Raw genomic sequence first — 27732 nt, 5'->3', positions numbered from 1 at the left:
CTCCATCCCACAGCAGGACAACTCTCCTCCCCCAAGGCAAGTCCTTTAGGGATTTGAGCGTTTGCAGGCACCCTCCTTCCACAGTGTTCTCTATAAACTGTGCAGTGTTGTCAGGCCACCCACCTCCCTGCCTCCTACCCATGTGTCCTTATTGGTCTCCATGGAGAGCTGTCACAGACATCGAGGGCCTATGCTTTGTCTAGGCAGACACGGGTCAACCACGCCTACGCTTGGTTACCCACCAGCGTGTCTCTGTTCATTCTTCTGCAAGCTGCCACACGGGGACTATTCATCATCTAATGAATCCTCTAGAAATGCACTGACAAAATTTTTGTTTGTTTGTTTTGTTTTTTTGAAAGGCAGAGTTACAGAGAGAGAAGGAGAGAGAGACAGAAAGAGAGATCTTCCATCTGCTGGTTCACAACCCAGATGGCTGTGACGGCCAAGGCTGGGCCAGGCTGAGGCCAGGAGCCAGGAACTCCATCCTGGTCTCCCATGGAGGTGGCAGGGCCCAAACACTTGAGCCATTACCTGCTGTTTTTTCCAGGCCATTAGCACAGAGCTGGATTGGAAGTGGAGAAGTCGGGACATGAACTGGTGCCCATATGGGGTGCCAGCCACACAGGTGGTGGCTTTACTCACTACGCCACAACACCAGCCCCTGGATCAGCAAACACTGGGCCCAACAGACATTACTAGCTGTCTACCAATTTCCATTGCACTCCCTCTTCCACGCCAACAGAACCGTCTCCAGCCCCTAGTCTGTACCAACAATCCTGTTCCCCCTCCCTCAGCTTCCCTAAGCGTTAAACCTGCTTCTGGCCAGTGAGGCTTCTGGGAATGCTTTTGCTTTTCTGATAAAGAGAACAGATACGTTGAGGCGGCACTTTCTGCCTTTCTCCTGCCCTAACCTGGAAGGTGAAGTTTGGAGTGTGGCAACCTCTTTGCAACCACGAGGCGGTCATATGAGGCCACCGAAGAACATCCGAGCAGAAAGAGTCGGAGCCCTTGACACTGTGGCTGAGAAGCCTGCAGAGTGTCAAGTGCACTGTCTCTGGATTCTCATTGGGCAGAGAAATGAACATCATTTGTTGATGCTTAAGGCACTAGCCATAGAGTTTTCTGTAGCTTGCAGCAGAGAGCAAGCCCCACTGACATACAGTGGGCAATTACTTTTTCAAACATCAACTGGGAAAAAAAAAAAAAAAAGGAGGGATGGGGACTTGAACTTGAGATGAGAATTACCTTGTGCCCTTATATTAGCAAAATACCTAAAAAGCAGAGTGCTGGAAGCACATTAAAAATACTAATCACCTCGCAATTACTCTCTGGGATTATGAGCTTTTATTATCCCATTGATACTTTCTGAATGTAAAGAGGCTTTAATAATGCTTATATGTGAAGCACTGCAAACCTCCAAGCACCGGAGTATGTACGAATCCTTTGTTTTACCACCGTGGTAAATGCAGTTTAATCCCTCAACAGGTGCAGGTCAAAACTGTACTATTTCCAAGTGTTCCATTAATGCCAAGGAGATGGCTAATCATTGGAATACACGACCCTGCGTAGATGCAGTCCCTGAGTTGGGCTCGGGACCAGATAAGGTGAGTCCCCCTCCCCGACCCACGTAACTTCCCCAACTCTGACAGACGCTAAGTGTGTGCAGCAGGAAGAAGCAGCAGCCTCAGGCAGGACCAGGTCCAGACAGACTCCCTGCCCCTACCCCTTGCCACCTGAATGGTCCTGAGAAAGTTCCCCCTCACGTCTCTGTAACTCAGTGAGTTAACACACGCAAGCATTTCAAATACTGTAGATGCCACACAGCAAGTGCTCGGTGCTAACTGACATGGCGACAGGTAGAGTACCCCTTATCTGAAATACTTGAGACCAGACATGTTCTGTATCCCATATTTTTCCCAATTTTGGAGTATTTGCACATACATAACGAGATATTTGGCATAGGACCCAAAGCTACGCACAAAATTCATTTGTTTTCTGCACACCTTACACACATAGCCTGAAGTTCCTTGTACACAGTACTTCAGTGTGTCTGTGTCTGCAGTACAAACTGTCACCAGGGGTCAGGCGTTGAAGTCTCCACCTGCAGCATCCTATCTGCACTCAGACAGTTTCAGATGTTGGAGGATTTGGGGTTTCACATCTTCCGATTCGGGATGCAAACCTGTCTGTTAGCAACAACACCAGCTGACCGCAACAAGGGTGCCTGCTGGCAGTGACACTGGCGTCTGGCAGAAGTGACCCTGGGGACACCGGGAGAGGGCACTGGGATCTCTCTGAGCTATTTTTGCAATTGCCTGTGACTACAATGACTTCCAAATAAAGTTTATTTTAACACTCTTTTATTTTAAACATTTTTAAAATGCTGGTGAGAAAGTAAAATGTCATTAGTGGGAAATCCAGATGGAGTTCCAGGCCCCTGAGTTCAGCCTGGCCCAGCCCTGGCTGTTGTGGACATTTGGAGAGTGAACCAGCAAATGGAAGATCTACCTGTCTTTCTGTCTCTCCCTCTCTCTTTGCCTTTTAAATCAAATGAAAATAAGTAAATAAAAAATTTTAGGGGCCAGCGCTGTGTCATAGTGGGCTAAGCCTCTGCCCATACGGGCTCCAGTTTGTATCCCGGCTGCTCCTCTTCCGATCCAGCTCTCTGCTATGGCCCAGGAAAGCAGTAGAAGATGGCCCAAGTCCTTGCACCCATGTGGCCATTTGGGGAGTGAACCAGTGGATGAAAGACCTTTCTGTCTCTCCCTCTCTCTGTCTGTAACTTTATTTCTCAAATAAATAAATAAATCTTTAAAAAATTTTAAAATTGTTTTTAATTTTAAGAATGCTAAACAGAATGACCATCTTACCCAGCAGCCCCACTGCCGCATACAGACCTGAGAGGCTGAGAGCACGTTGAACAGAGCTGCATGCCAGCATCCACAGTGGCGTTCTTTGCAGTCGTCAAAACACAGAAACACTCAAGTGTCCATGCACAGAGGGATGGACACACATAGGTGGCCTACACACCCAGTGGGATGTTAGTCATTCACAAGAAACAGAGTTCTGATGTGTGCTGTAATACGGACGAACCTTACAAACACCGTGCTGGGTGAAGTCAGCCAGACAGAGAGCAACAGGCATGGCACGACTTCCCTTACATGACACACGTTCAAGTTCACAGAGACAGAAACAGCTCGGAGACTGCCAGGGCGCTGAGGGGAGGAGAGCAAGTGATCAAGGGGTAGAGAGTTTCCATTTCAGATAAGGGAATGGCTCTGGAAGTAGATAGTGATGATGGTTACGTCACAATGCGAATGTAATTAATGTCACTGACTTGTACACTTGAAATGATGTTGGTTTTTTTTTTTTAAACTTATTTATTTGAAAGGCAGAGCAATAGAGAGGAGGAGAGACTGAAAGAGAGAGAGAGAGAGAGAGAGAATATCTTCCATCCACTGGTTCACTCCCCAAATGGCCGCGATAGCCAAGGCTGGGCCAGGCCATAGCCAGAAGCTAGGAACTCCAGTTGGGTTTCCCACATGGGTGGTAGGGGCCCAAGTACTTGGGCCATCATCTACTGCCTTCCCATGGGCATTAGCAGGGAGCTGGATCAGAAGCAGAGCAGCCGGGTCTCAAACAGGTGCTCCAGCAAGGGGTGTTGGGGTCTCAGGCAGCAACTTAAACCACTGTACCACAATGCCAGCCCCTGAGATGGGTTTTAAGATAGCAATTTTATGTGATATATACTTTGCCACAATTAAATAATGTAATATACTAAAAACCATCAAAGGGTACACTTTTAATGTATGGATTGTATCTCAATAAACTATCAGAAAATCTGAAAACACTTCACCTTTCTTAGCTTAGTGGAATTAAACAAGATAACACAATGTGACACATACAGAAGAGTGCTTGGTATACAGCAGGCACTCAGTAATAACTGCTTGCCTTTCACCTGCCTGCCAGCGGTGGCTCGAACGGCTTTCCTGACGGCAAGAGACCCAGTTCCCCACGGTGGTAGCTCCCGGGGCCGTGTGCCTTCCACAAAAGCCCTCCAGGAGCAAGTGTTCTGGTTAAGTGGTGTGCCAGGTGCTCACAGCCCCAACAGAGGTGCTCTCGAGTCAACCAACAGGGCCGAGTGCCCACCCCTGCGCAGCCCGAGGACCCAGGCTCCACTCCTGCCAGCCCCATCGCTAGGCTGGTGCCCCAGGTGCCCACCGGGTCAAACCTTACTTCTCAACTCCAAAAATAGCAAAGAAGCCCCCTATGGGGCAAGACCTCCTCGGGAGGACAGGAGCAGGGCTCCCTAGGCCCCTTAGGCCACGCCCCACCTGCGGGGCCTCTCCCATCCTCTGCAGCCTCCCCAGAGCCCAGAGCACACGGCCACTTGCTGACTTGAGATCAGGCTTCTGACTTTCTTAATGGAAGTAAAGTAACTCCTGCTCCCCCTCCTCCCTCCCTTCTTCTTCTCCCTCCCTCCCCTGGATGGGATCCCAGTCTCTCAGAGGTAAAAATAGCACAGCCTGCTGGGGGGGTGGTGGCAGTGGGGGGCAGTTTAAGTTTCTTTTATAATTCAAGTACTAAAAATAACCTCTGAGGCCCTGCAGCACATGGCCCTACACCTGGCCCTGAGCCTGCCCCGGGCTACACCTGTCACATTTCTCTCCCCCCAGGGAATGAGGGCGAAAGGTCTCTGAGCCAGCAGGCTACTGTCCAGGTCCAAGGGCAGGATCCCTGCTGATATTGCCAGGTTCCACAGTCAAGACCCTGCTTTTCCCCTTATCTGGAACCCCACTACCACCAAAGTCAGCACCGTTAATGACATGAGCAGGTTCCTGTTTGCACATGGCTTCCCGGCTCGGAGAGCTTTCCCACCCGGCTCTCACTGGATCTGACTGTGTCAAGGAGGGAGAAGATGTGACGATTAACGTCCCAGGTGAAGACTGAGGCTCAGAAAGGTGGAATGGCATGGCCAGGAAATGTCCGAAGGCAGGTCTGGGGCCAGCGTTGCGGCACAGGTTAAGCCGCCTGCAGTGCTGGCATCCCGTATAAGCAGATGTCAGTTCCGGCTGCTCTGCTTCTGATCCAGCTCCTGCCAACGCACCTGGGACATCAATGGAAGATGGTTCAAGTGCTTGGGCCCCTGCATCCACGTGGGAGACTGGATGGAGTTCCAGGCTCCTAGGTACTGGCTGGCCCAGCCCTAGCCATTGCAGCTACCTGGGGTGTGAACCAGTAGATGGAAGATCTCTCTCTCTCTCTCTTTCTCTCTCTCTCTCTGTAACTCTTTCAAAAACCTGAAAAAATCTTTAAAAAAAGAAGGCAGATCTGAGTGCTGATCTCTAAGTCCCATCTCCTTGGCCCTGCTTGGACCTCTCCGTCCTGTCTGCCATTTGAATGCCATGGGAAGCCTTCATGTTGAGGGCCAGCCCCTGGAGGTGCTGAGCGAGTCAGCCTTGGGGAGATGTCTGGGAACAGTCTTCAAAGCTCCTCTGGTGACTCAGATGCTGTGCCAGGTTTGGGGAGCTCAGCCCTTAGCTGCCTTTGCCACCCAGTTCTTTTACCTGTCTGGGTTCTTCCCAGGAGATGTGAGGATTGACTCTTTCTAGTAAGTTCTAGCACACTGTAGCCGACTCATCTCCAGTGTGGGTACCTGGAGCGCCCAGAGTGAGTGTGCTGATGGGCTCACCCGCCCCGTCTGATGCCTCTCAGCTACACAGAACGGGCTTCCTCCAGTCCACCTGTTCTGGGTGACAGGTGAGCTTACCTTGCAGCCTCACACAACAGCAAACTGGGGTGACGCACCTCATATCTGAACCCCCAAAAGCCAAGAGAAAAGAGAGTCTCCTGGGTACACACACGCACACATTCCCGAATATTCTGGGACCTTCCCAGCTGTTCTGGAGGTCCTGAGCCCCCAACATTCGCGCTGCTGTCCCCTCAGAACCTTCACACCCAAGGCATCATGCTCCCGAGGACATTTCCACAAGGCTGTGCCACCCTGTGTCCCCAGCTGCCAAGAAAAGGCTGGAACCGTGCCATGAGGAAAAGGCCGTTCAGCCCAGCTGCCTCTTGGCACGGGCTTTGCTGTTGGGCAAAGTATCCACACTGGGGCTGCAATGGGTTTCTTAGAAGGAATTCCTGCATTGCCAAGATTAGATCCCACCCAGCTCTGTCATTTACTAGCTGTCTGGGCCCAGGCAAGTCCCTTAAGCTCCGTTGGAGCAGATCAGATACGGCAAATATGTGACGCCTGTGCCCGACTTCCATTTCCAAGTCTGTGGCAGACATTACTAATCAATCACGGCACTCCTGCCTGCTGATTCCAGGCACTGCTTCCAAAACCTTTTCTGTCATGCACTCTAGGCCATCGCCACCTGCCCTAGAACTGCCAGTTCCTACCAAAGGCAACTTGCCAGGCTGCAGCCTAGATTCACAACCAAGTTGGAAGCTGTCAGAGGACACAAATATGCAAACAAACAACTAAGTGAGATGGTTTCAGACTGGGAGTCATCCGATACAGAAGCAAACCAGGAACCTGAAAGCAAGGCATGGGTGGGAGAGGAGGCCCTGCAGGGAGGGTGGCATTTAAGCCCCGGCTGGCCGCAGGATGAGAAGGAGCCGGGCTTTGGGAGATGCAGGGGAAATGGCCTGGACGCCCTAGGTAGGAAAGTGTTTGTCACACTTGAGTCCAAAGCAAGGGGAGTGCAGCACAGGAGAGCAAGGGTCTCAGAGACCATGGAGGAGGCAGGGAAGGGGGAGACCACGAAGGGTCTCGAGGACCCAAGTGTTGGGGTTTTATTCCAAGCACAATGACAGAAGGAATGCCCAACCAGCGAATCTCATTAGGGCGGTGAAAGACACTCTGGCTGCCCTGAGGACCAAACATGGCACCCAAAATCCCGGCAGGAAATTGTTGCAATGGTCCAGGAGAAAGGTGGAGCTTTCCTGGACCATGGTCGTGACCGTGGAGCCGAAGGGAAGTAGGAGAATCGCAGTACATTATGGACACTGACCCAGGAGGGGACAGGTGATCTGTAGGCTTTGCTTGAGCACTGGGAGTATGGGGGTGCCATTCCTGTAAAGGGAAGACCGGGGGTGGGGGGAGGTGGGGTGGTCCCAACCTGGAGCTCCTCTCCAGGGAGGTTCACTCTGTGATGCCTCTGAGGGCCCCCGTGGCGGTGCCAGCAGGACGGTCACACACTGATGTCTGCAGTGGCCACCCAAGGGTGGAGGCTGCAGGTGTAAGAGGGGGAGTCAGCCACTCTGGCCTTTGATCCAGAAGAGGTCTCCTGCAGGGTGCGTGCGGGTGGAGAAGACAGCCTGAACCAGCCCAAAGTGCAAAGGCCAGGAAGAGGCTGACTTTGCAAAGAAGACAAACAGGACAGAGAGAGAAAGGAGAAATCCAGGCCGGCGGGGCGCCAGAGGAGCCCAGAGCCAAGGGGCTCGGGGACGCTGCTGAGAGGAAGCAGGAACTGGAAGGCAGGGAGGCCCTGGGCTTGCAGGGGGCAGAGTTTCGGGGCTGTGACCAGCAGCGACGCCTGGCTGGAGCAGACCCAGAGGGGAGTGGTGAGCTCGCTCAAGGTCAACTGCAGGAGTAGCAGAGACCTAAGTGCACAGGGCAGATTAGAAAACCTCCTCACAACAGCAGGTTAGGAAGAGAGAATGACGCAAAAGCGCAAACCAGCAAGCAGAAGGTCGATGAGTTCAACTTATTAGAGTGCCTAACCTCTGCCGGAACCAAAGGATTCCATAAAGAAACAGAAACCACAAAGGGGGAAATTTCTCAAACACCAACAACTGGGAAATGGCTAAAATATCACATTATAACATACTCAATATAAAAAATACGTATATATTTTATAACACACACTATATACGCATATATGTCAGGATATATAAGAATTTCTATGACTACTCAAAAAAAAACAAAGCAAAAAATAGGGAAGGGCTCAGACAAGCACCTCATCGCAGAGCAGGAACCCCAGGTTGCTAACAAACTCATGAAAATGCTCTGTCACAGTCAGGAAGGTACACAGAGAAGCGACCGCACTTTATGTCCCCCCAGCAAAAAGTAGAAAGTATTAGAGTATGGAGCAACTAGAGTACCCGAATACAGATGGGAAAAGCGAAATCAGTGCAACCGAATCCAGACCAGCAGAACAGCAGCACAGCCGAAGGTGCCTAACCCCAGTCCTCCTGCTCCCGCGCACTGGGACGTGAGAAATGGGAGAGAACCCTCCAGCCTCCCCAAGCTTCCCTGGTGTTCTGTTCCGCTTGCTTGTTATGTTGAGAAGCGGGAAGGGAGTCTCTGCAATCTAAGCCTAGCCTTACCCTAACATTACATACTACAGATGTTTTTCTGGACGTACTCAGTATTTCCTTCTTCAAGGAGATCTTCAGCAAAGTGGGGGGGGGGGTAGGAAAGGGAACTTGGCGGGCGGGGCTGGCTCTCGACAGCAGGGGTGCTGAGACGGGGAGCAGCATGGGCTTGGGGAGCCGGGGTGCAAAGGCAGCTGGAGGCTTGTTAATTTAATTTTGTTTTCATGCCAGAAGCAGAGAAGATGAGCAATTTCAAAGAGGACAGCGATTCCGAGCACAGGACGGGCGAGGCGTTGGCCAGGAGCAGACCTGTCTCCAGCAGGCGGGAGCGCTGGCGACACAGGCCCACCCGCTGGGCAGACGGTCTGTGGATTCCACAGCAGGAAGCAAGGCATCCCCCACCTGTTTCTGTTTTCTTGAGAAAATGCGAAGCCAGATCCTCAGCCAGAGAGTGGGGAAAGAGGCCGCGGGAGAATCAAAACTGCCTCTTGGATGGCAGAAGCAAATCCAGTCTAGGAGGGATGGACAAAGGGAAGGGGTGGGTCCAACGGGACAGAGTTTCAGTTGAATGCAGGAATAAGTTTTGGGGCCTTCCGGCCCTGCGTGGAGATGCACCGTGTAGCTCAAGATTGCTGAAATAGATTTTTAATTTTCTCGCCACCAAAACATGATATGTTCATGAAGTGATGGATATGTTAATTAGCTTGATTGAATTTTTCTAGAACAGATGCATAGATCAAAACGTCGCTTCCTACCCCGCAAATATACACAATTATTATTATTTAAAAGGCAGACTCATTTTGTAACACGATGAAAGATGTCTATCGTGCATCAACACTTAACATCGGGCTGCAGGCGCAGCGCTCAGGGCTGACCCTGGGAACTGGGGGCGAGATGAAAATGGCCACTGTTCTTCCCACTCCCGAGGCAGAAAGGAGGAGCTACAGTGCCACCAACTCTACACGGGCATTGAGTGTGTCACCCACTCAGCAGTCACCAGGGCTCAGAGTGGACACCAGCATCTCCTACGTCCTCATCCGATCAACACCGAACAGTGGTCCTGGAGCCCGAGGAGTCTGCAAGGCATGGGCAATGCTGCGAGCTGTCAGAGGAGGGTGTGGGTGCGCCCAAGCATGTGTGAGAGGCAGAGGGCATGGGTGCACCCATGGGTGTGTGGTCACAGAGAAGGGCATGGGTGCACACATGTGTGTGTGGTCACAGAGAAGGGCATGGGTGCACCCAAGGATGTGTGGGCGGCAGAGGGCATGGGTGCGCCCATGCATGTGTGGTCACAGAGAAGGGCATGGGTGCACCCAAGGGTGTGTGGGCGGCAGAGGGCATGGGTGCACACATGTGTGTGTGGTCACAGAGAAGAGCGTGGGTGCGCCCATGTATGTGTGGTCAGAGGAGGGAGTGGGTGCATGCATGCGTGTGTGGCTGATGGAGGGCGTGGGTACATACATGTGAGTGAAGGCACGTGGTGTGAGGGCGGGGCAGGAAGTGCATGTGGGGGATGCCAACACCCATCAGCCTTCTGGGCTATCGTTCAGTACTCCCTGCGGTGCTGGAGAGTTGGTTTGATTTGAAACGTTAATGTATTTTGGAAGAGAAAAAGAATTTTTAAAAGCGAGTCATCTCTCATTCTCTTTCTTCATCACAGGGCCAGCAGAGTGGGCTTTCTGGCGTGGTCTGGAGGCAGAACGCTCTATAAATACCAAGCCATTAAATCCCATGCAGTGGGAACCTGATCGGGGCCTCCTTTTAATTTCCTGACATGAGCTGGCCACTAACCCAATTACCCAGAATCCCCGGAGGAGCCCCTGGCCTCGCCAACAAGCACAAAGAGACAGTGGAGCTGCTCGGCCGGCGGCCCGCGTTCGCTGAAATCAAATCTCTTTTAGAAAACACTTAGGGAAAGGCAGGCGGGGCTGAGTGTGGAGGGCAGGAAATGCAGCGGGCCAGGGAGGCTGGGGCGGCGAGGGAGGTGACGTGAAGTCTGCAGGGACAAGCTGCGGAAGGCAGCGGCCGGACCCCCGGAAGGCAGCGGGGAGCCCCGGAAGGCAGCGGCTGGTTCCGCAGGGTTCCTCTGGATCAGAGGCTCAGTCCGTCCCACTCTATCTGCCACAGGAACCCCTGGTCTGGGCTCCAGAACCCAGAGAAAGGACTGGCCTGAGACAGTGCCACCCCCTGAGATCCCCACCATGAAACCCAGCAAGGAAACCCAGGGCTGCTGGGCCCTGGACGCGGCAGGCAGACTGCTGGAAAGTCAGGTGGAACCAAGCCTACCTCTGAATCCAACCCTGACATCACCAAGAGGTGCCACAGTGGCACTGTCCCGGGGGATCGCCACCTTGACCTGCTGCGGGAGACCAGGTGCCGACATCCCTGTTCTGCAGCTGAGCAAACAGAGGCACACGGGTGTGAGTGCACGCAGGCTGCGCAAGCGGTAGAACGCAGGCCACCAACTCCTGACCCATCCCAGGCTTTGTGCAGAAAGAGGGTAATTCCTTCTTCCGGCTTCCCCACCTCCAGTTCTTTTTATTTTTATTTATTTATTTTTGACAGGCACAGTGGACAGTGACAGAGAGAGAGAGAGAGAGAAAGGTCTTCCTTTGCCGTTGGTTCATCCTCCAATGGCTGCCGCGGCCAGCGTACCACGCTGATCCGATGGCAGGAGCCAGGTACCTATCCTGGTCTCCCATGGGGTGCAGGGCCCAAGCACTTGGGCCATCCTCCACTGCACTCCCTGGCCACAGCAGAGAGCTGGCCTGGAAGAGGGGCAACCGGGACAGAATCCGGTGCCCCGACCGGGACTAGAACCCGGTGTGCCCGCGCCGCAAGGCGGAGGATTAGCCTAGTGAGCCGCAGCGCCGGCCCCCACCTCCAGTTTTTGACCCAGCTTCCTGCCAGTGCAGACCTAGTGGTGACGGCTCAAGTATGTGGGTCTCTGCTGCCCACGTGAGACACTCAGATGACGTTCCTGGCTCCTAGCTTTGGCCTCAGCCTCAGCCCAGCCCTGGCCATTGTGGGCATGTGGGGACGGAACCAGCAGATCAGGGATCCGTTGCCTTCTCTCTGTCTCCCCCTCCTTCTCTCCACCCCACCCTCCTCACTCCCCCACCTTCCTGATTAATTATTTTTAAAAGGTGAGCTAGGGCTTCCTACAGCACCTGCATTCCACAGCCCAGCTCTGGATGCGTCGGGGCTATGCAGGGGAAGACACAGGAATGTAGCACAGGACTGGTCCCCAACCAGCTGAGGACCCAGGAGCTTAGAGCCCTGATGACGGCAGCCACTGGGGACATCAAGCCAGAGAAAGCCACACATCTGACTTTTGCCACGACACTTGCTGGTTCCGCCAAATCAGGAAGTAGCCGTTGACTTTGCGACTTCGGACAGGAGAACTTAGAAAAGCTCTATTCCGGCTGAGAGAGGGAGAAGGAAGAGGGTGTCCAACATCCTCTCTCCTTCCTGTAAGACTCTGGCCCCCAGCCCCTGGCCCCCAATGCCCAGGGCCCACGGGAGGAGCCTCAGGCAGGGGAGCAGCCTGGGGGGATGGTGACATCAGTCTTTCAGAGTCACGCTGGAGTCGGCTGGTCCCGCAGGCAGAGCCAGGAGCAGCCACGCTGCCAAGAACGCCCCCGCTAGCAGGCACCCAGGCTCCTGGATGAGGTTGGCTCCTCCTCTCTGGGGGGCCGGTCCCCACGGAGCTTCAGATCCCAGGATCTGGAGGAGGGGCTGCTGGGGACAAACACTCAGGGAGGCACTCGGCCTCCTGTGGTCTTTCCCCTCTTGGGTTTAGAAGATGCCAGCAAGGGGGGTGGCGGGTGGATTCTGGTGCCTGCAGGCTCCTCCTCCCTCAGACAGGGCTCAGCAGGCCTCCCCGGGCACTGAGACAGGGGTGGGAGGGAGGCCTGGACTCCTGAGGGCGGTGCCCACTCCCCAGTCCCTCCCTCTGTCAGGCAGGGGCTGTATTCTATGCCTGCCCCCCCCCCATTAAATATTTATTTATTTACTTGACAGACAGAGTTACAGAGTGAGAGAGAGAGAGAGACAGAGAGATAGATCTTCCACCCAGAACTCCATCCAGGTCTCCCACGTGGGTGCAGGGGCCCAAGCACTTAGGCCATCTTCCCCTGCTTTCCCAGGCACATTAGCAGGGAGCTGGATACAAACCAGTGCCCATAAGGGACGCCAGAGCTGCAGGTGGTGGCTTTACCTGCTGTGCCCACCTTTCTCCTCTGCCACTCTCCTGATCTCCCCTACATGCACTTTCTCTGCTTCCTCCCACTCTGGGAGGCTCCTTGAGCCCAGAAGCATAAAATTCTTGTTCTGTAAAAATCTCCCCTGGCTCCCTTTGTAATTTGGAGAAGGGGCTAAACACACACACACACACATTCATACACACACACAGGTACAGACACACTGACACTCATACGCATACACATATGTACATAAACACACATATACAAAGACACACACATGCACCTACACACGCTTGCACATACATACACATTTGCACACACACACCACTTCCCCAAATGGCACTGAATGAAATTCACCAAACCGAGCAGATCCACAGGGAAAGTAGGGGGAGGGATCCCTAGTGCAGTCAGCGCCCTTTCTTTGGATCTGGGAGGGAGAGGCGGGGCCTGGGGCACCAGGGTCACAGTGGGCTGTCTTCAACCCAGGACGCCCAGAGTGTCACCATTTCTGGGTGCAACCATTTTTAAGAGTTGTCACTGGCACATTTTGCACGGCTTCTCATCCCCGAGAGCTGGGGTCTCTGTTACAGCTGGAGCGCGCCCCAGTTCAGTGCTCCAGCCCTGTGTGCTGCTGTAGAGGAGCAGGAGGTGCCACAGGGAGAGGCAGGGCAGGGCAGGGAGAGGCAGGGGTGGGGGAGGGAGAGCCCATGTACCTGCTGGGAAGCAGAGGCTGGGCTCGGCTGTGAAGGGGACATTATCTACCCACAGGAGTCTTCACGTGTCTGCCTCTTTCACCCCCAAACCTCAGCGATTAAGGGGAGAGTAAAACAACCTCTCAAACCTGCCCCGTCCTGTGTAGAAGAGGCTGGCCCCAAAAGGGGGCCTTCAACAGAGCACCAAGCCAAGAGTCTAGGGCCCAGGGGACTGAGGGCCCCCCCGCAAGGATCCTTAGTGGAGAACTCATAAACTCTCACCTGTTCTCCCATCTCCCCTGGTGGAGGGGAGCGGTGCACACCCTGGAGTGGGTCTTAACCCCAATGCAGGGTGGACTTGCGGGTAGCAGGTGCAGGTGCGCCGGCCTGAGAGAAGGCTCCGGCTTGTGGGCGTCTCACAGGCACCCGAGACTCCCCATCCCTCCACCCCCAGCACAGCGGTGTCCGGGACCCCGCCCTTGGCGCCGTGGGCCTCTCACCTTCCTTCAGCATTCCCACTTTGAGGCATTTCATGAAGCGGCAGGCCTGGCAGGACTTGCGCCTCCGTTTCGTGATCTCGCACTCGTTAGTGGCTGGGCAGCTGTACTCGATGTTTCCTGCAAGCAGACACAGAGACGGTGGTCAGGGGCCTGCCGCCCAGGGCCCTGAGCCGGGTGTGGGTCAACGGGCTGGGCCTGAAACCGCCTCCTGCCCCTGAGGGTCCCATCGGGCCGTGTCCCCCAGAGCAGGTACTCTGAGAACATTGCAGGCTCTTCTGTGCAGGGATTCCCGTTCACAGGTCTGGGGGGGGTGGGGGTGGGGGGCAGGCAGCCCCCGGAGAAACACTCTCCAGACAAGGGCGCCCACGGTGTGGGCCGGGCCATCCACTCACGGAGTTGGCATCTGAGCCCTGGCATCCCCTGTGCTAACCAGAACATCCATGGGGACCACTGCCACCCAGCCTCCAGCCCGGGGACCCACCCCCCAAGGCATGGGGGAGAGCCTCAGGGGAACTCCAAGACCACAGGTGCCCAGGCCTGGATTCTGCTACGCACAGGGGACAGACACAGGCCGCCGAGCTGGATTTGCCGACCTGGAGGAAATCACTTTGCTTTTCACTGAGTCACAAATCCTCACCGGCCAGGCAGTGAGGGGTCTGCCCAGCCAAGGTTAATCAGCAAGACCTGGCATGGAAAGTTAGGTTCACACTGTAAAGCCCTCGGACGGAGGATGGCCCAGCCGTGCAGCTGCTGCTGGGGGCGCCCGCATTCCACATCCAAGGCTCCCTCACTTCCAAGCCAGGGCCCTGCCAGTGCGCACCCTGGGGAGACAGCGTCGTGGCTCAAGTACTCGGTCCCCTGCACCCATGCAGGAGACCCAGACTGAGTTCCTGGGTCCCGGCTTCAGCCTGGCTCAGCCCAGCTGTTACAGCCACTTGGGAGTGAACCAATGGATAGAAGATTTCTCTCTCTCTCTCTGTTTCTCCCTCTGTCTGTAACTCTGCCTCTCAAATAAATATATATATATATATATATTGGACAGGCAGAGTGGACAGTGAGAGAGAGAGACAGAGAGAAAGGTCTTCTTTTGCCGTTGGTTCACCCTCCAGTGGCCGCCGCGGCCGGCGCGCTGTGGCAGGGCACCAAGCTGACCCAATGGCAGGAGCCAGGTGCTTCTCTCCTGGTCTCCCATGGGGTGCAGGGCCCAAGGACCCGGGCCATCCTCCACTGCACTCCCTGGCCACAGCAGAGAGCTGGCCTGGAAGAGGGGCAACCGGGACAGAATCCAACTCCCTGACCGGGACTAGAACCCGGTGTGCCGGCGCTGCAAGGCGGAGGATTAGCCTAGTGAGCCGCGGCGCCGGCCAATAAATATTTTCAAAAACTGTTTTTACGGTACAAAGAAAAGACAGTGTCCCACCGTGCTGCTTTCTTGTTATTTGTCCTCCAGCTCCTGTGCCAAGGGCAGCGAGGTCTGCCGGAGCCGGGCTCATTAGAGACTGGAGTCTGAACTCCAGCAGCTCTCTTGTCCCAGCCCCACCGAGACCCCCACCTGCTGAGGAAGCAGGGAGAGGGAGGCCTCCTGTCCCCTGGATCCTCCACACACACCTCCTCTTCATAGTAACCCCGCTCAGGTGTACCATGCTCCTACTATGCGCATAACCTGCATCGGCTCCCTTGATCCTCATAGCAACCCTCGAAGTTAGACACATCAGCACCCAGTTCACAGACTGACAAACTGAGACTTGCGGGGACAGAAGGGAATTCTCCAAGGACACCCCTATATCTCACAAGGTGCTTGGGGAACCCGGAAGTGTTGCCCCCAAAAAACAGGTCCCCAGTGCCGACTGAGAAGCTGGGGTGGTCTGGTGGTGAGTAAGGGAAGAAGGGTGGCTGGCCCTGATGTTCCGTGTGCAGCAGCCTCCCCACCAGAGACAGAAACCACTCAGCCCTGGGTTTTCTAGACCAGGTATGGCCTGCGTCCCACCACTGACGAAGGACTTAGAGGAGGCAAACAGCTGGACCCTTACAGCAGGTCTGATCGTACCGAGGACCCAGCTCAGCTCGGATGGCCAGTGTCCTTCTCCCCTTCCCTTTCTTTGACTCATTGGAGAAACAGACGGATCTCCCATCTGTGGGTTCACTCCCCAGCTGCCTGCAGCAGTCCGGTCCGGGCCTGGCTGAAGCCAGGAGTCAGGAATTCAATCTGGGGCTCCCGCGTGGGTGCAGGAGCCTAAGCACCTGGGTCACCATCTGCTGCCCCCCAGGCGCATTAGCAGGGAGCTGGGTTGGAAGCAGAGGAGCCGGGACTCAAACCCCGAAACTCAGATACGGGATCAGCGCATCCCAAGCAGAGATGACTGAACCACTTCGCCAAACGCCCACCACTCTACCCCACTGCCCCTGGTGAGGACACTGACTTCCCCGGAGCACGCTGGAGCTGCAGCTGAGAGGGTCTCTGCCCCGGCCCCCATCTCTGTCTGTCTGTCTGTCTCTCTCTCTCTCAGGTCTGTGGGCACCACCTTCTGTCCTGTCCCATGTCCTGTAGGCAGAGGGCTGGGGGGTGAGAAGTGAAGGGAGGAGAGGGCAGGAAGACTCTGTGTACCCTTCTCCCTCCTTTCGCTGGTTATTTTATTGTTCTTTTTTAAAAAAAGATTTATTTGGGGCCCGCACCGCGTAGGGGGAGAAAGCCTCCACTTGTGATGCCAGCTGGTTCCTGTCCTGGCTGCTCCACTTCTGGTCCAGCTCCCTGCTATGGCCTGGGAAAGCAGTAGAAGATGGCCCAACTCCTTGGGCCCCTGCACCCACATGGGAGGCCTGGAAGAAGCTCCTGGCGCCTGGCTTCAGGTCAGCCCAGCCCTGGCCATTGCAGCCATTTGGGGAGTGAACCAGCAGATAGAAGACCTCTCCCCTTGCCCCCATCACTCTGCCTTTCAAAAATAAATATATAGATAAAATAAAACGATTTATTTATTTGAAAGGCAGAGTGACAGAGAGGAAACACACACACACACACACACACACACACACACACAATCTTCACTTGGGCCATCTTCCGCCTCTTCCCCAGGTGCATCAGCAGGGAGCTGGATGGGAAGTGGAGCAGCCGGGCCTGGAGCCAGATGCCGGTATCACAAGCGGCAGCGCAGCCCACTGCACCACAATGCTGACCCCTCCCTGTTTTCTAACCCCAGTGATTTCTTAGAGCGCTCCGGCTTGTGTGGTTTCTTGGGGAATGATTCCAATGACTCACACAAGCAAGCTTAAATTTAAAAGAGAGACAGACAGGAGGCTGCTATGCCAAAAGCAATGGCAGCCATGTCCTTCTCCTGGTCTGGAGGGGGCTGTAGAATGTGGCCCCCAAGCCGGCCCCCTCTCTCCAGCCCTCTCCGGTCCCCCAGCCATCTGCGGAAGTGTCAGTCCTGTAACCCAGGGACCTGCCGGCTCCCAGGCATTTGCCACGTGACTGAAAACAAACCCACAGTCCCCTCCTGCACCGGCTTGCCTGGCCGGCCCCGCCTCTCCGACAGCCACCACCGGTACTGTAACCGTCTCTCTCTTCCACCCAGATGGGCTCCTCTCCGGATTGCAAGTGCCCGGCACACAGTAGGTGCCTGGAAGCCTGCACAAGGGCAGCTACAGTTCTGCTTTATGCAACTGAGTCTCTAGTTTTCTCAGGAACCCGTCTCACACAGGAGAAAGGTCAGCAGTGCCCAGGCTGAGGGAGAGGCAGGGACTGGAACCCAGGCGGCCACACAGGGTGGCTCGGGGCAGGGAGCTCACAGGGGCGGTACCCAGGCTGCCTGGGGGATGCTGCAGCACACTGCCAATCTTCCCCGAACCGGCTCCCATTCCCTCGGGGAGCAGGAAGCACAGGTGGCTGCTCAGAACGGGGGGTCAAGGGTGCAGGTGGACCTGGCATTAGTGCCCTTCCAGGACAAGAGTGCTAACAGCAAGTTGTGAGCAACGCTCTTGACCCTTTGAGGACAGGTGCGTGTGTGTGCGTGCGTGTGCGTGTGTGTGTATGAGCGAATTCTTATGTTATTTATTTATTTTTGTTCCTTTCAATTTGCTTTATGGCTCCAGCGGCTGACTGCCAGCAAAGCCAGGCTGGCGGCCCTGCCTTGTAATTTCTATAAGTGCCTCCCTGATAAAGTGATGAGATGAATTCCTGTGGTCTCTGGGGGAGTGCAGGAGGGCTCGGGAGCAGGGCGGGGACCTGGTGCAGGCACACATGCACGCGCACCCATCCCCCAGCAGCGGGGTGGAACAGTTTTGAGACTGGGCTTTAAGAGGACAAGGGCACAGCCAGTGGCTAGCACAAATCCAGGGTTCTATCGCAGGACTGAGTCCAGTGTAGACACGTACAGACTCCACTTCAGGCAAGTCACCTGGCCTCTCTGTGCCTCAGCATCCTCGTCTGTAAAATGGGCACAGTGTCTATTCATCTGAATGGATTCAGTGACAGGAAGTGAGGGTGGGCACTTGGCACAGAAGTTAAGATTCCACCTGGGACACCTGCACCCCACATTGGAGGGCCTGGGGTTCAAGTCCCAGCTCTGGTTCTGATCCCAGTTTCCTGTTAATGCACATCGTGGGAGGCAGCAGGTGCTGGCTCGAGTCCCTGGGCCCCTGTCATTCACATGGGAGACTCAGATGAAGTTCTAGGCTCCTGGCTTCAGTGTGGCACAGCCCTGGCTGTGGCAGGCACTTGGGGAGTGAAGCAGCAGAGGGAGGACCTCGGACTGTATGTCTCTCTCTCGGCCTTTCAAATAAATAAAATAGGTTTGTGGTTTTTTTTTTTTTTTTTTTTTTTGACAGGCAGAGTGGACAGTGAGAGAGAGAGAGAGAGAAAGGTCTTCCTTTTGCCGTTGGTTCACCCTCCAATGGCCGCCACGGCCGGCGCATCGCACTGATCCGAAGGCAGGAGCCAGGTCCTTCTCCTGGTCTCCCATGGGGTGCAGGGCCCAAGCACCTGGGCCATCCTCCACTGCACTCCCTGGCCACAGCAGAGAGCTGGCCTGGAAGAGGGGCAACTGGGACAGAATCCGGCGCCCCGACCGGGACTAGAACCCGGTGTGCTGGCGCTGCAGGTGGAGGATTAGCCTAGTGAGCCGCGGCGCCGGCTAAAATAGGCTTCTTAAAAAAAAAAAAAAAAAAGATGCATGGATCTACTTGTCCTTTCAATCAGACAAAGGAACAGAGTAGCAGGAGCAGGCTGGGTGAGGACGGTTCTGTGTGAGGAGGCGTGGGGGACCCTCCGAGTGGACCATCCGCAGGTGGATGGCTACAAGGGCGTGCGTAGAGAGACACACATACATGTACATATGTGAATGTGTATGTATATATGTGCATATAAAAGGTCTTAGGGAAGAACTTGCTTCAGCAAGCAGCCAAGGCTGCTGTGTTCATTTCCACACACAGGTGGATCTGCCAGGGCGGACGCGGCTGGAGGACTCGGATAAGGCTCTCCCGGGTGTCCCGAGCCCAGCCACCCTTCCTGCCCCTGACGAACTTGAGGTTCTGCCTCCCATAGCCAGACCCAGGGCTGACGCAGCCTGTGTCCTGGGAGAGAGGCAGCCTCCCCCACAGCCCTCCGTGTGGCCCCCCAAGGCTGAGGTGCATCCTCAGCCCCAGCTCGCTCTGACCCTGCCCTGTCCTGAGAAAAGGAAGCCCCGGGGCGGGGCGCCCCCATCAGCCGTCTGTGACCAGCTACAGTGGAGCGGGCAGCCCTGCCCCCACCAAGCTGAGTCGCACGCGACGCCGCAGTCCTAAGCGGCTGCTGTAGAAGGGCTAGGCTGGCTGGCACTGGGCTCCGCTGCCCGAGGACAGACACTGTCCCCGTCACACTCCCTCCCTCTCTCCTCCTCACCCCCCTCGATGATCTCATTCCTGCCCCTGGCTCCCACTCTCACGCACTTGGCAAGGACCCACAGCAAGATCTGTGGCCTGTGCCTCACGCCCTTGCAGCCACCCACCTGCGGGTGGTCCACGTGGAGAGCCCCCAAGGCGTCCTCAGACGGAACCCACCCTCACACAGCCTGCCCCTCCCACCCTGCTGCTTGTCCCGCAGGAGGGGTGAGTGGCCAGAAACAGACGTGGCCTCCGGATTCTTCCTGCTCTGGAAGACCTCATCCCGTGTCCTTCATCCCACCTCCTGGCTAGCCCCTCGTCCCGCCCCAGCTGCCCCATCGTCCCGTGCCACCCCTGTCCCCATTCCCCTCTCTGGCCCACCCTCCGCACTGCCCTGGAAGGATGCCAAGTAGCTTTCCGGGCAAAATCCCTGTCTGGGCCTCTGACTCATCACACACACTGAGCACGCGTGTCTGCACGCACACTGAGCACACACGTCTGCACGCCTCCCCAAAAGCCAGCTAAAGGGCACTGTGGGAGTGAGACTGCTCTCAGAAGAGTGGGGGGAGCAGAAATGCAAGGAGTCAGAGACAGGGCTCTGGACAAGAAGGAAGCATCTGTGTTGCAGATACCCAGGAGCCTCAGGCCCCAGGCTTGAGATACCGCAGAGGAGGGATGAAGTCAGGGTGGGCCAGACGTGTGTGTGGAAGGAGCACTCATGGCCCAGACCCCCAGGGTCAGGCTGCGCAGCCGCCAAGAAGCCCTCCACGCCCTGCACTGACCCTGCTGCATATGAGCGAGTAGCATTCCTGACTCCAGGACCCCACCTCAACTAAGCACAGAAGGGAAGCTGGGGCCAGAACAGGGTGAACAGATATTGCGCATGGAGCCGGGAGACCTCGCAGCCCCTCTTGGAGCCCAGCAACCAGGTGCACTCCCTTACAGCCCGACACTGGGGACCTGCAGGGTTCTCCTCCTGGGGGGGGGGGGGGGGCTACAGCATAGAGAAAAGGGAAGAGAGCCAACGGGCAGCCTCCCCACCTGTCTGAGCTCCTGCCCATCTCTCTCCTCTCTTTCTCACATACACAGACACACACACACACACATGACACACACACCTTCCAAACAGCTTAACAGCTTTTCATGTCTGTTTGCAGGGAAGCCCACCTTATTAATGCATTTCTGGAAAGACTAACCAAAACAAATAGGAGGGAAATCGTTCAAGGACAGAAACCAGGACAAAGCCAAAAGCAGAAGCAAGCCTCAAAAGCAATAACCTCACACTGACGCCGCGGCTCACTAGGCTAATCCTCCACCTAGCGGCGCCGGCACACCGGGTTCTAGTCCTGGTCGGGGCGCCGGATTCTGTCCCGGTTGCCCCTCTTCCAGGCCAGCTCTCTGCTATGGCCAGGGAGTGCAGTGGAGGATGGCCCAGGTGCTTGGGCCCTGCACCCACATGGGAGACCAGGAGAAGCACCTGGCTCCTGGCTTCGGATCAGTGTGGTGCGCCGGCCACAGCGCGCCAGCTGCAGCAGGGTGAACCAAGGGCAAAAGGAAGACCTTTCTCTCTGTCTCTCTCTCTCACTGTCCACTCTGCCTGTAAAAAAAAAAAAAAAAAAAAAAAAAAAAAAAAAAAAAAACAACCTCACACTGTCGAACTGGGGAGGAAGTAGACCATATTCACAAAACAAGAATAGCTTGTCACAAAACAGAGCTTGTACGGGGCAGGTGTGTGTCTCCACTAGGGACTCTGATACCCCATATTGGGGTGGGTGGCTCCCGTCCCAGCCACTCAGCTTCTGATCCAGCCTCCTGCGAATGCACACCCTGGGAGGCAGCAGGTGGTGGCTCAAGTACTTGGGTTCCTGCCACCCACGTGGGAGACTCAGATTACACTGTGGGCTCCTGGCTTCCGCCTGGCTCACCCTCAGCTGTTGCAGGCATTTGGTGAGTGATGGGGGGGGGGGGTCTCTCTGTCTGTCTTTCTGTCTCTGTACTCCTCTCTTTCAAATAAAATGGAAGTACATAAATTTAAAATTTTTAAAAATTAAAATGGAGCTCATGGAAATTAGAAATATGAAAGCCACCAACATTCGAAAGAAGAGTTAAGGTGCTACTCTAGGATAAAACAAAAATCAGAGATGAGGGCTGGAGTCGGGGCATGGCAGGTCAACCTGCTGCTTGTGACACCAGCATCCCCTATTGGTGTGCTGGTTCGAGTCCCGGCTGATCCACTTTCAACCCAGCTCCCTGCTAATGTACCTGGGAAGGCAGCGGAAGATGGCCACAGTACTGTCACCCATGTGAGAGACCCAGATGGAGTCCCCGGCTCCTGGCTTCAGCCTGGCCCAGCCCTGCCTGTTGTGGCCAACTGGAGAGTGAACCAATGGATCTCTCTCTCTCTCTGTCTGCCTTTCAAATAAATAAATAAATATATTTTTTTAAAACCTCAAAGGGTAGAAAAACATTAAAAATCAGAGGACTGGTCCTTGAAGTCCAGTATCCAGCCCTGAGTGGTTGTCTGTAAGAGAAAGCTATGGAGAAGTGCGAGCTAACGTGAGTTATCACAAGGAAAGAGAAGGAGGGAAGGGGGGTGGGCAGCCAGAGAAGGGGTGGAAATGTCTCCGGCCGGAAGGATCTGGGTTGCCCCACCCTGAGACCTGCAGAGAGCCTGGAAGAATTAGTGAAAAAAAGATCTGGGTAAAAGTAGGCAGGGAATGGGAGTGCTAGGGATGAGGAAGGGAAGAAGGAAGATAGGATTTGTGGCTGTGGCTAAGAAAGGGCAGCACCAGGAATCCTGTGCCAAGGAGCTGTTCTCGCTCTTGACTGTGACAGCGGCCACAATCCTACACAGTGAAAAACTGCACACACACACACGCATACACACAAATGCATGCACACACACACGAGTGCATGTACACACACATACACACAAATGCATGTACACATACTCACACACATACAAGAGTGCATGCACACATACAAGAGTGCATGCACACACACACAAGTGCATGTACACACACTCACACATACACATGAGTGCATGCACACACACACGAGTGTGTACACACACATACACACAAATGCATGTACACATACACACATACAAGAGTGCATGCACACACACGAGTGCATGCACACACACACGAGTGCATGTACACACACTCACACATACACATGAGTGCATGCACACACACACGAGTGCATGCACACACACTCACATACACAGGAGTGCATGCACAGCGCACACACACACATGCACACGCCTGCAGCTCCTTTGTCTAGTTAGCACAGATCACCTGGATTCACTTATTAATCTTGGTTGTTATCTGTTGGGTTCACTGTAGTTTCCCTTGCACCTAGCACAGTGTCCAGAGGAGAAGGAGGCCTTCGTGAGCAGCCACCAGGACCTCAATGGCAAAAAGCAGCCAAGGTTCCAACGCCTGGTGGCGGCTGATTTTCAGGAATTCTGTGTCCACCCACGAGACGAGCCCACTGCCACGGCTGGAGGGCGGGTATAGACTTTGCCACACAGCAGCCCCCAATGATTTGACCTCTCCTGCCCCCTTCCAGCAGGCCCATGGGCGTGCGCTCTCCACAAACAGGAGGGCAGATCCAGAAGAGAGGGACTCCGGCCCGGGAGAGAAGCCAAGGGCACGCCAAGAAGGAATTGACAACAAGTGAACAGATTGAACAAAAGCTATGATGTCACCACACTGGGACAACAGGAAGGCGGGAAGTGTGTGTGTGTGTGTGTGTGTGTGTGTGTGTTGGGATGCACTGTGTAATGGGGTTAACTCTCATGTTCCATAACAGGAAATCATGTCAAAATTGCTAGGTTGGTAAACAGTGCTATAAAGCCATGATATTAGTAGCTAAGAAGACAAATCCTAGGAGAAAGATTTCCTTAAATGGTGAACTATCTCCTGACCTGGGTTGGTGGGGGGAGAGGGGAAGGTCAGGGACTATTATCTTCCACTATAAAATTTCCATTTCTATTACGCTCTATAAACTATGGGCACACATTATTTTGAGAAGAGTTAAGAATTCAAGTACAAATTTAAGAACTCTCCAAATATTCTCCCACCGGGCTGGGGAATGATGGCTATACCCGGAGGCCAGGCCCACCTCTTACCCCCAACTTAGGCTCCAGGAAACCTAAACTATCCCTAAGCTGTGCGTGGATCTCCAGGGGGCCCCAGGCCCTCTCACCCTCCCTCCACCTGAGTCCCTCCCCCAACCCCCCACCCCTGACCCCGCCAATTCATGCTGGACATCCTTGGAGCATCCACCCTCACGAGGCCTTCTGGGCCCCAGCTAGGCCCCCGCGTGCCTTCCCCACACTTGGCAACCAGCTTAGGGGTTCCTAATCAGGATTATTTGTATTGCTCTCCCTTCCCAACTGTGTGCTTACCGCGGACAGAGATTATCACAGCTTTCATCCGTACATCTCAAGTACAATGCCCCGCACCTGACTAATGCCTGTTGAGTGGATGATGAACGCAAATGAAGTGAAAGCAAGGTCCCACCCAGAGAATTCTGGCTACAGTGACCTCCCAGTGCCAAATGCCGTAGTCTCCTCCCAGTCCCTGTCCTCCCTCCATCACCAGTCATTGGAGTTCATCCCCCCTCTCTCCGCAGTGTCTCTGGCCACGACCAGACGATCTCTGGGACCCCTGCAACAGTAAGCCAGCCGCACCACTATTTTAGGCACCACCCAGAAAGACAGGAAAAAAGAATCTGTCAATGAAACTGACTGTGCTTCTTTGCTAACATTTCCATTTTATTGTTACCAAAACAGCTCTCTCGGCTTTAGCTACACGTTTAGTCACGTAGCATCCTTATGCATACATGAAAGAAGAGACGTACGAGAACGAAATTGGTTGAGATATTGCTCAAACGTCCCAGTGACAGCCTGACCCCTCCGGTCATTTTTGATTCAAGTCACCATTTTCACGTTTGTCCACGAAAGGGAGCTGACCGCACTGTTTCTCAGACGTGCATCCACAGTTGTCTCAGATTTCAGCCTGCAGGCCACTGGCCCCTCTTCTGCAAGCTTCGCTGTGCAGGTGAGGGCGGTGACAACCACAGCACAGCCATGACCTGGCTGACCGCAACTGAGACTTCCGGGGGGGGCGGGGGCCGGGCGGGGAGATGTGCCTCATAGAACAGGTAGAGCCAGGTCCTTCTTCCCAAGCTCCTTCTCCTCCCCCATCCCTCTCCACTCTCAGCTGGGTTCAGCATCAGCCCAAGGGCTGGGCGTATAGGCTCAGAGCATGGAGCTCTGCCCTCCAGACACACAGATTCCAGAGGTCTAGTCCAAAATTTGCACTTCTAACGAGCTCTCATTAAGACCTCTGCTGCTGGCCTGGAGGCCACACTTTGAAAAGCACAGCCCTGGAGGCTTCCTTAGACCCCAACCCCACTCGAATTCCTCTCCTGGGCCCTAAGCTGCTATTTCCAGTTCTCCGAGTCTCAAAGTCCAGAACTCTCTCTCTCCTCCCCTGCCAACACATTCCTCCTAATAAGTTAGGTACTTTCCCCCTAATGGCCTTGCAGCTTAAATCAGAAACCTTAGGCCTTCGACCCTCTTTCTCCACAATCATCAGGAGTCCAGTTCTGAACACTTACCACCACTGTCCAGCCTGGATGCACCTAATCAGGCCACTAACTTGATCTCTTAAAGGGGTGTTAAGCCCACCTCCTAACTGGTCTCCCAACCCCCACCCCCCCTGCTTCCAGCCATCCTTGTTTCTATCACTGCCCAGAATTTTCCTGCTCGCTGGAGATCTGATTAATTCCCTGCTGGAAAACCTTCACTGGCTTCCAGCTGCCAGGCAGAAGGAGTCAAATAATCACTGCTCTCTCTGTGGCTATCGCATGTCAGGCACAAAGCTACACACACATGGCATGCATGTCCACTCAAGTTTTGCACAAACACTCAAGAGGTACGAACTACTTATCAGCCTCATTGTACTGATAAGTCACAGCGAGGACACAGCTTCAAAGCTGTGACGCTGGGAGCTGGGATGGTCAGCAGTGCTCCCCTGGACTCCGTGTGTGCCCTGAGCTGCGGACTCTCCACGTTCCCACTTGCACGCGGTTGCGGCTCCAAAACGAGGAGCTGTGATTAGCTCTTCCTGCAGTTCCCCCGATGCCCTGCAGAGAGCTAACCCTTTGCAGGGTTTAATTGACTCTTTCTGTAGCAGGTGATAGAAACTGAGGCTGGAGGACCCAGGTCCTTGCCCAAGGTCGGCCAGCTGGCCAGAGTCACTGAGCTGGGACCAGCCCCTGGCTCGCAACTCCCACCTACTCTGGGGCCTTTGTCTCCACACCACTGTCTTTTGTCCCCTGGGATCCCCCAGCCAGTCCCATTCTCCAGGACAAAAGGCCTGGAGGAGGTCCAAGGCGGAGTGACCCATCAATCTTGCCCTCCTGGGGGAGTTTCCTTCCAAGCCTGCATCTCAGGCGAGCAAATGGAACACCATGCCAGACATCTCTCTCGCTCTCGCTCTCTCTCTCTCTCCCCCTGCTTGTCTTAAGTCACAAAACCAGAGGATGCTCCAAAGGTCTCCCGGTGACTTGGAAAGTTAACCATGTGCCCTAGCACTGAGAGAAGGGTGCAGACTGGCTCTACACACGGGCCCTCATGCCCCCGTAGCCTGTGTCATTCAAAGCCCCTTGCACTCATCGTGGCCCCAGACCTTGTCCCCGCCTCTCCGGCACCTTCTCCTTCCACTTCACCTTCGCTCACTCATGCTGGCCCCCCCAGCCTTCCTTCTGGTCCTGAAACACACATCTGATGGGGAGGCACAGGTCCCAGGAATTCTTCTGTGGTTTCAACTTCCCTGGAAAGCCCCCTTGTCACGTGACCTTCCCTAGTCCTCTGTTGCAATTAGAGGACTAATCACCCCCTCTCTAGTCTCATCCATGCCTTCTCCTTCCTGGCACCCATTTCAGTCCCTCCCCAGGCTTCCTTATGGATAGTGTTTATTGCATGTTTTCTCCCCCAAATGCAAGCCCACTGGGGTAGGGGCCAAGGTTCTACCAGCTCCCAGCACCGTGGCTGCCACTCAATACTCATCGAAACAAAGTGCAAGTGTAAGGCGGGATTCCCCCACACCCAGCGCTGTCCTCCAGAAAACAGGAAGTTGCTTGACACTTGAGCCTTTATAACATCTCACATCAAAGGTGCGGTTGGCCCATTACTCCAAGTTGAACCATAAACTAACAATTGAGAAGACACTTGGCCCTAAAAAGACCTCTATCAATGCCAGTCACCCACATGAATCAATAATGAAGGGAGTTTAAAAAAACTTAACATAAATTTGGTTATTCCTGAAAACTTGACCTTATAATTACAGATATCAAGTGTCAAAAGCAGTATAGTACCTGACCTGTAGAAATCACAGTTAAAAACCACAAATACGACAGAACTGTCTGAACACCTAGTAGCTCACTTACAGCTTAGAAATACTTGAGGGGCAGCAGCACACGCACACTCACAAGATCTCAAGAAATCAAGATGGAAGATGGGATGCTCAGGGACACTGTGCTCATGGACCCCAAACGGGAAATGGCTCCAGAGACACTTCTATCAAACCATGCCAGCACGGTGGCACCGCGGGCGTAGTGCCCCTGCCATGCCAACACCCCACGTCAGAGCCTTCACGTCCAGGCTGCTCTGCCTCCAATCCAGCTCTCTGCTGTGGCCTGGGACAGCAATAGAAGATGGCCCAAGTCCTTGGGCCCCTGCACCCATGTGGGAGATCCGGAAGGAGCTCCTGGCTTTGGATCGGCACAGCTCTGGCCGTTACGGCCATCTGGGGAGTGAACCAGCGGATGGAAGACCTCTCTCTCTCTCTCTACGTAACTCTATCTTTCAAATAAATAAAATAAATCTTAAAAAAAAAAAAAAAAAAGAGCTTGCCAGAGAGTGAGTGGGTTTTGAGTCCCTGGAGTTCGCCAGACACAAGGATTTTGCAGGCCTCTTGCAGCCCTGGTGCGGGACAGACTGGGGTAACTGGGAGTCAGAGCAGTCAGGCTGGCCCACCGCAGGCAAAGGAGGGGCCTGAGGAGCTGGGGAGCCCAGGGGCACCCTGGGGCGCGTTCTGGAGCTTCCATGCTATGCACCACACTGGTAAGTAGGCGGGTGGG

General features: G+C 54.6%; 1 protein-coding gene across 4 annotated transcripts in view; it reads right to left on the bottom strand.

Moving 5' to 3' along the window:
* ESRRB (estrogen related receptor beta) overlaps nt 1-27732 on the bottom strand; it is a 168055-nt gene that overhangs the window by 23548 nt on the left and 116775 nt on the right. For all 4 annotated transcript variants that reach the window (XM_008272007.5, XM_089322419.1, XM_089322418.1 and 1 more), the window contains exon 3: nt 13723-13839. In XM_008272007.5, coding sequence (XP_008270229.1) covers nt 13723-13839 — 117 coding nt within the window. The remainder of the gene's footprint in view (nt 1-13722; nt 13840-27732) is intronic.

The sequence above is a fragment of the Oryctolagus cuniculus genome, chromosome 20 (genome assembly GCF_051225735.1).
Source record: "Oryctolagus cuniculus isolate XC-2025 breed Fujian yellow rabbit chromosome 20, ASM5122573v1, whole genome shotgun sequence".
In the NCBI taxonomy this organism is placed as follows: Eukaryota; Metazoa; Chordata; class Mammalia; order Lagomorpha; family Leporidae; genus Oryctolagus; species Oryctolagus cuniculus.
Note: the sequence above shows the minus strand (reverse complement) of the source record. Positions and strands in the feature narration are given on the sequence as shown.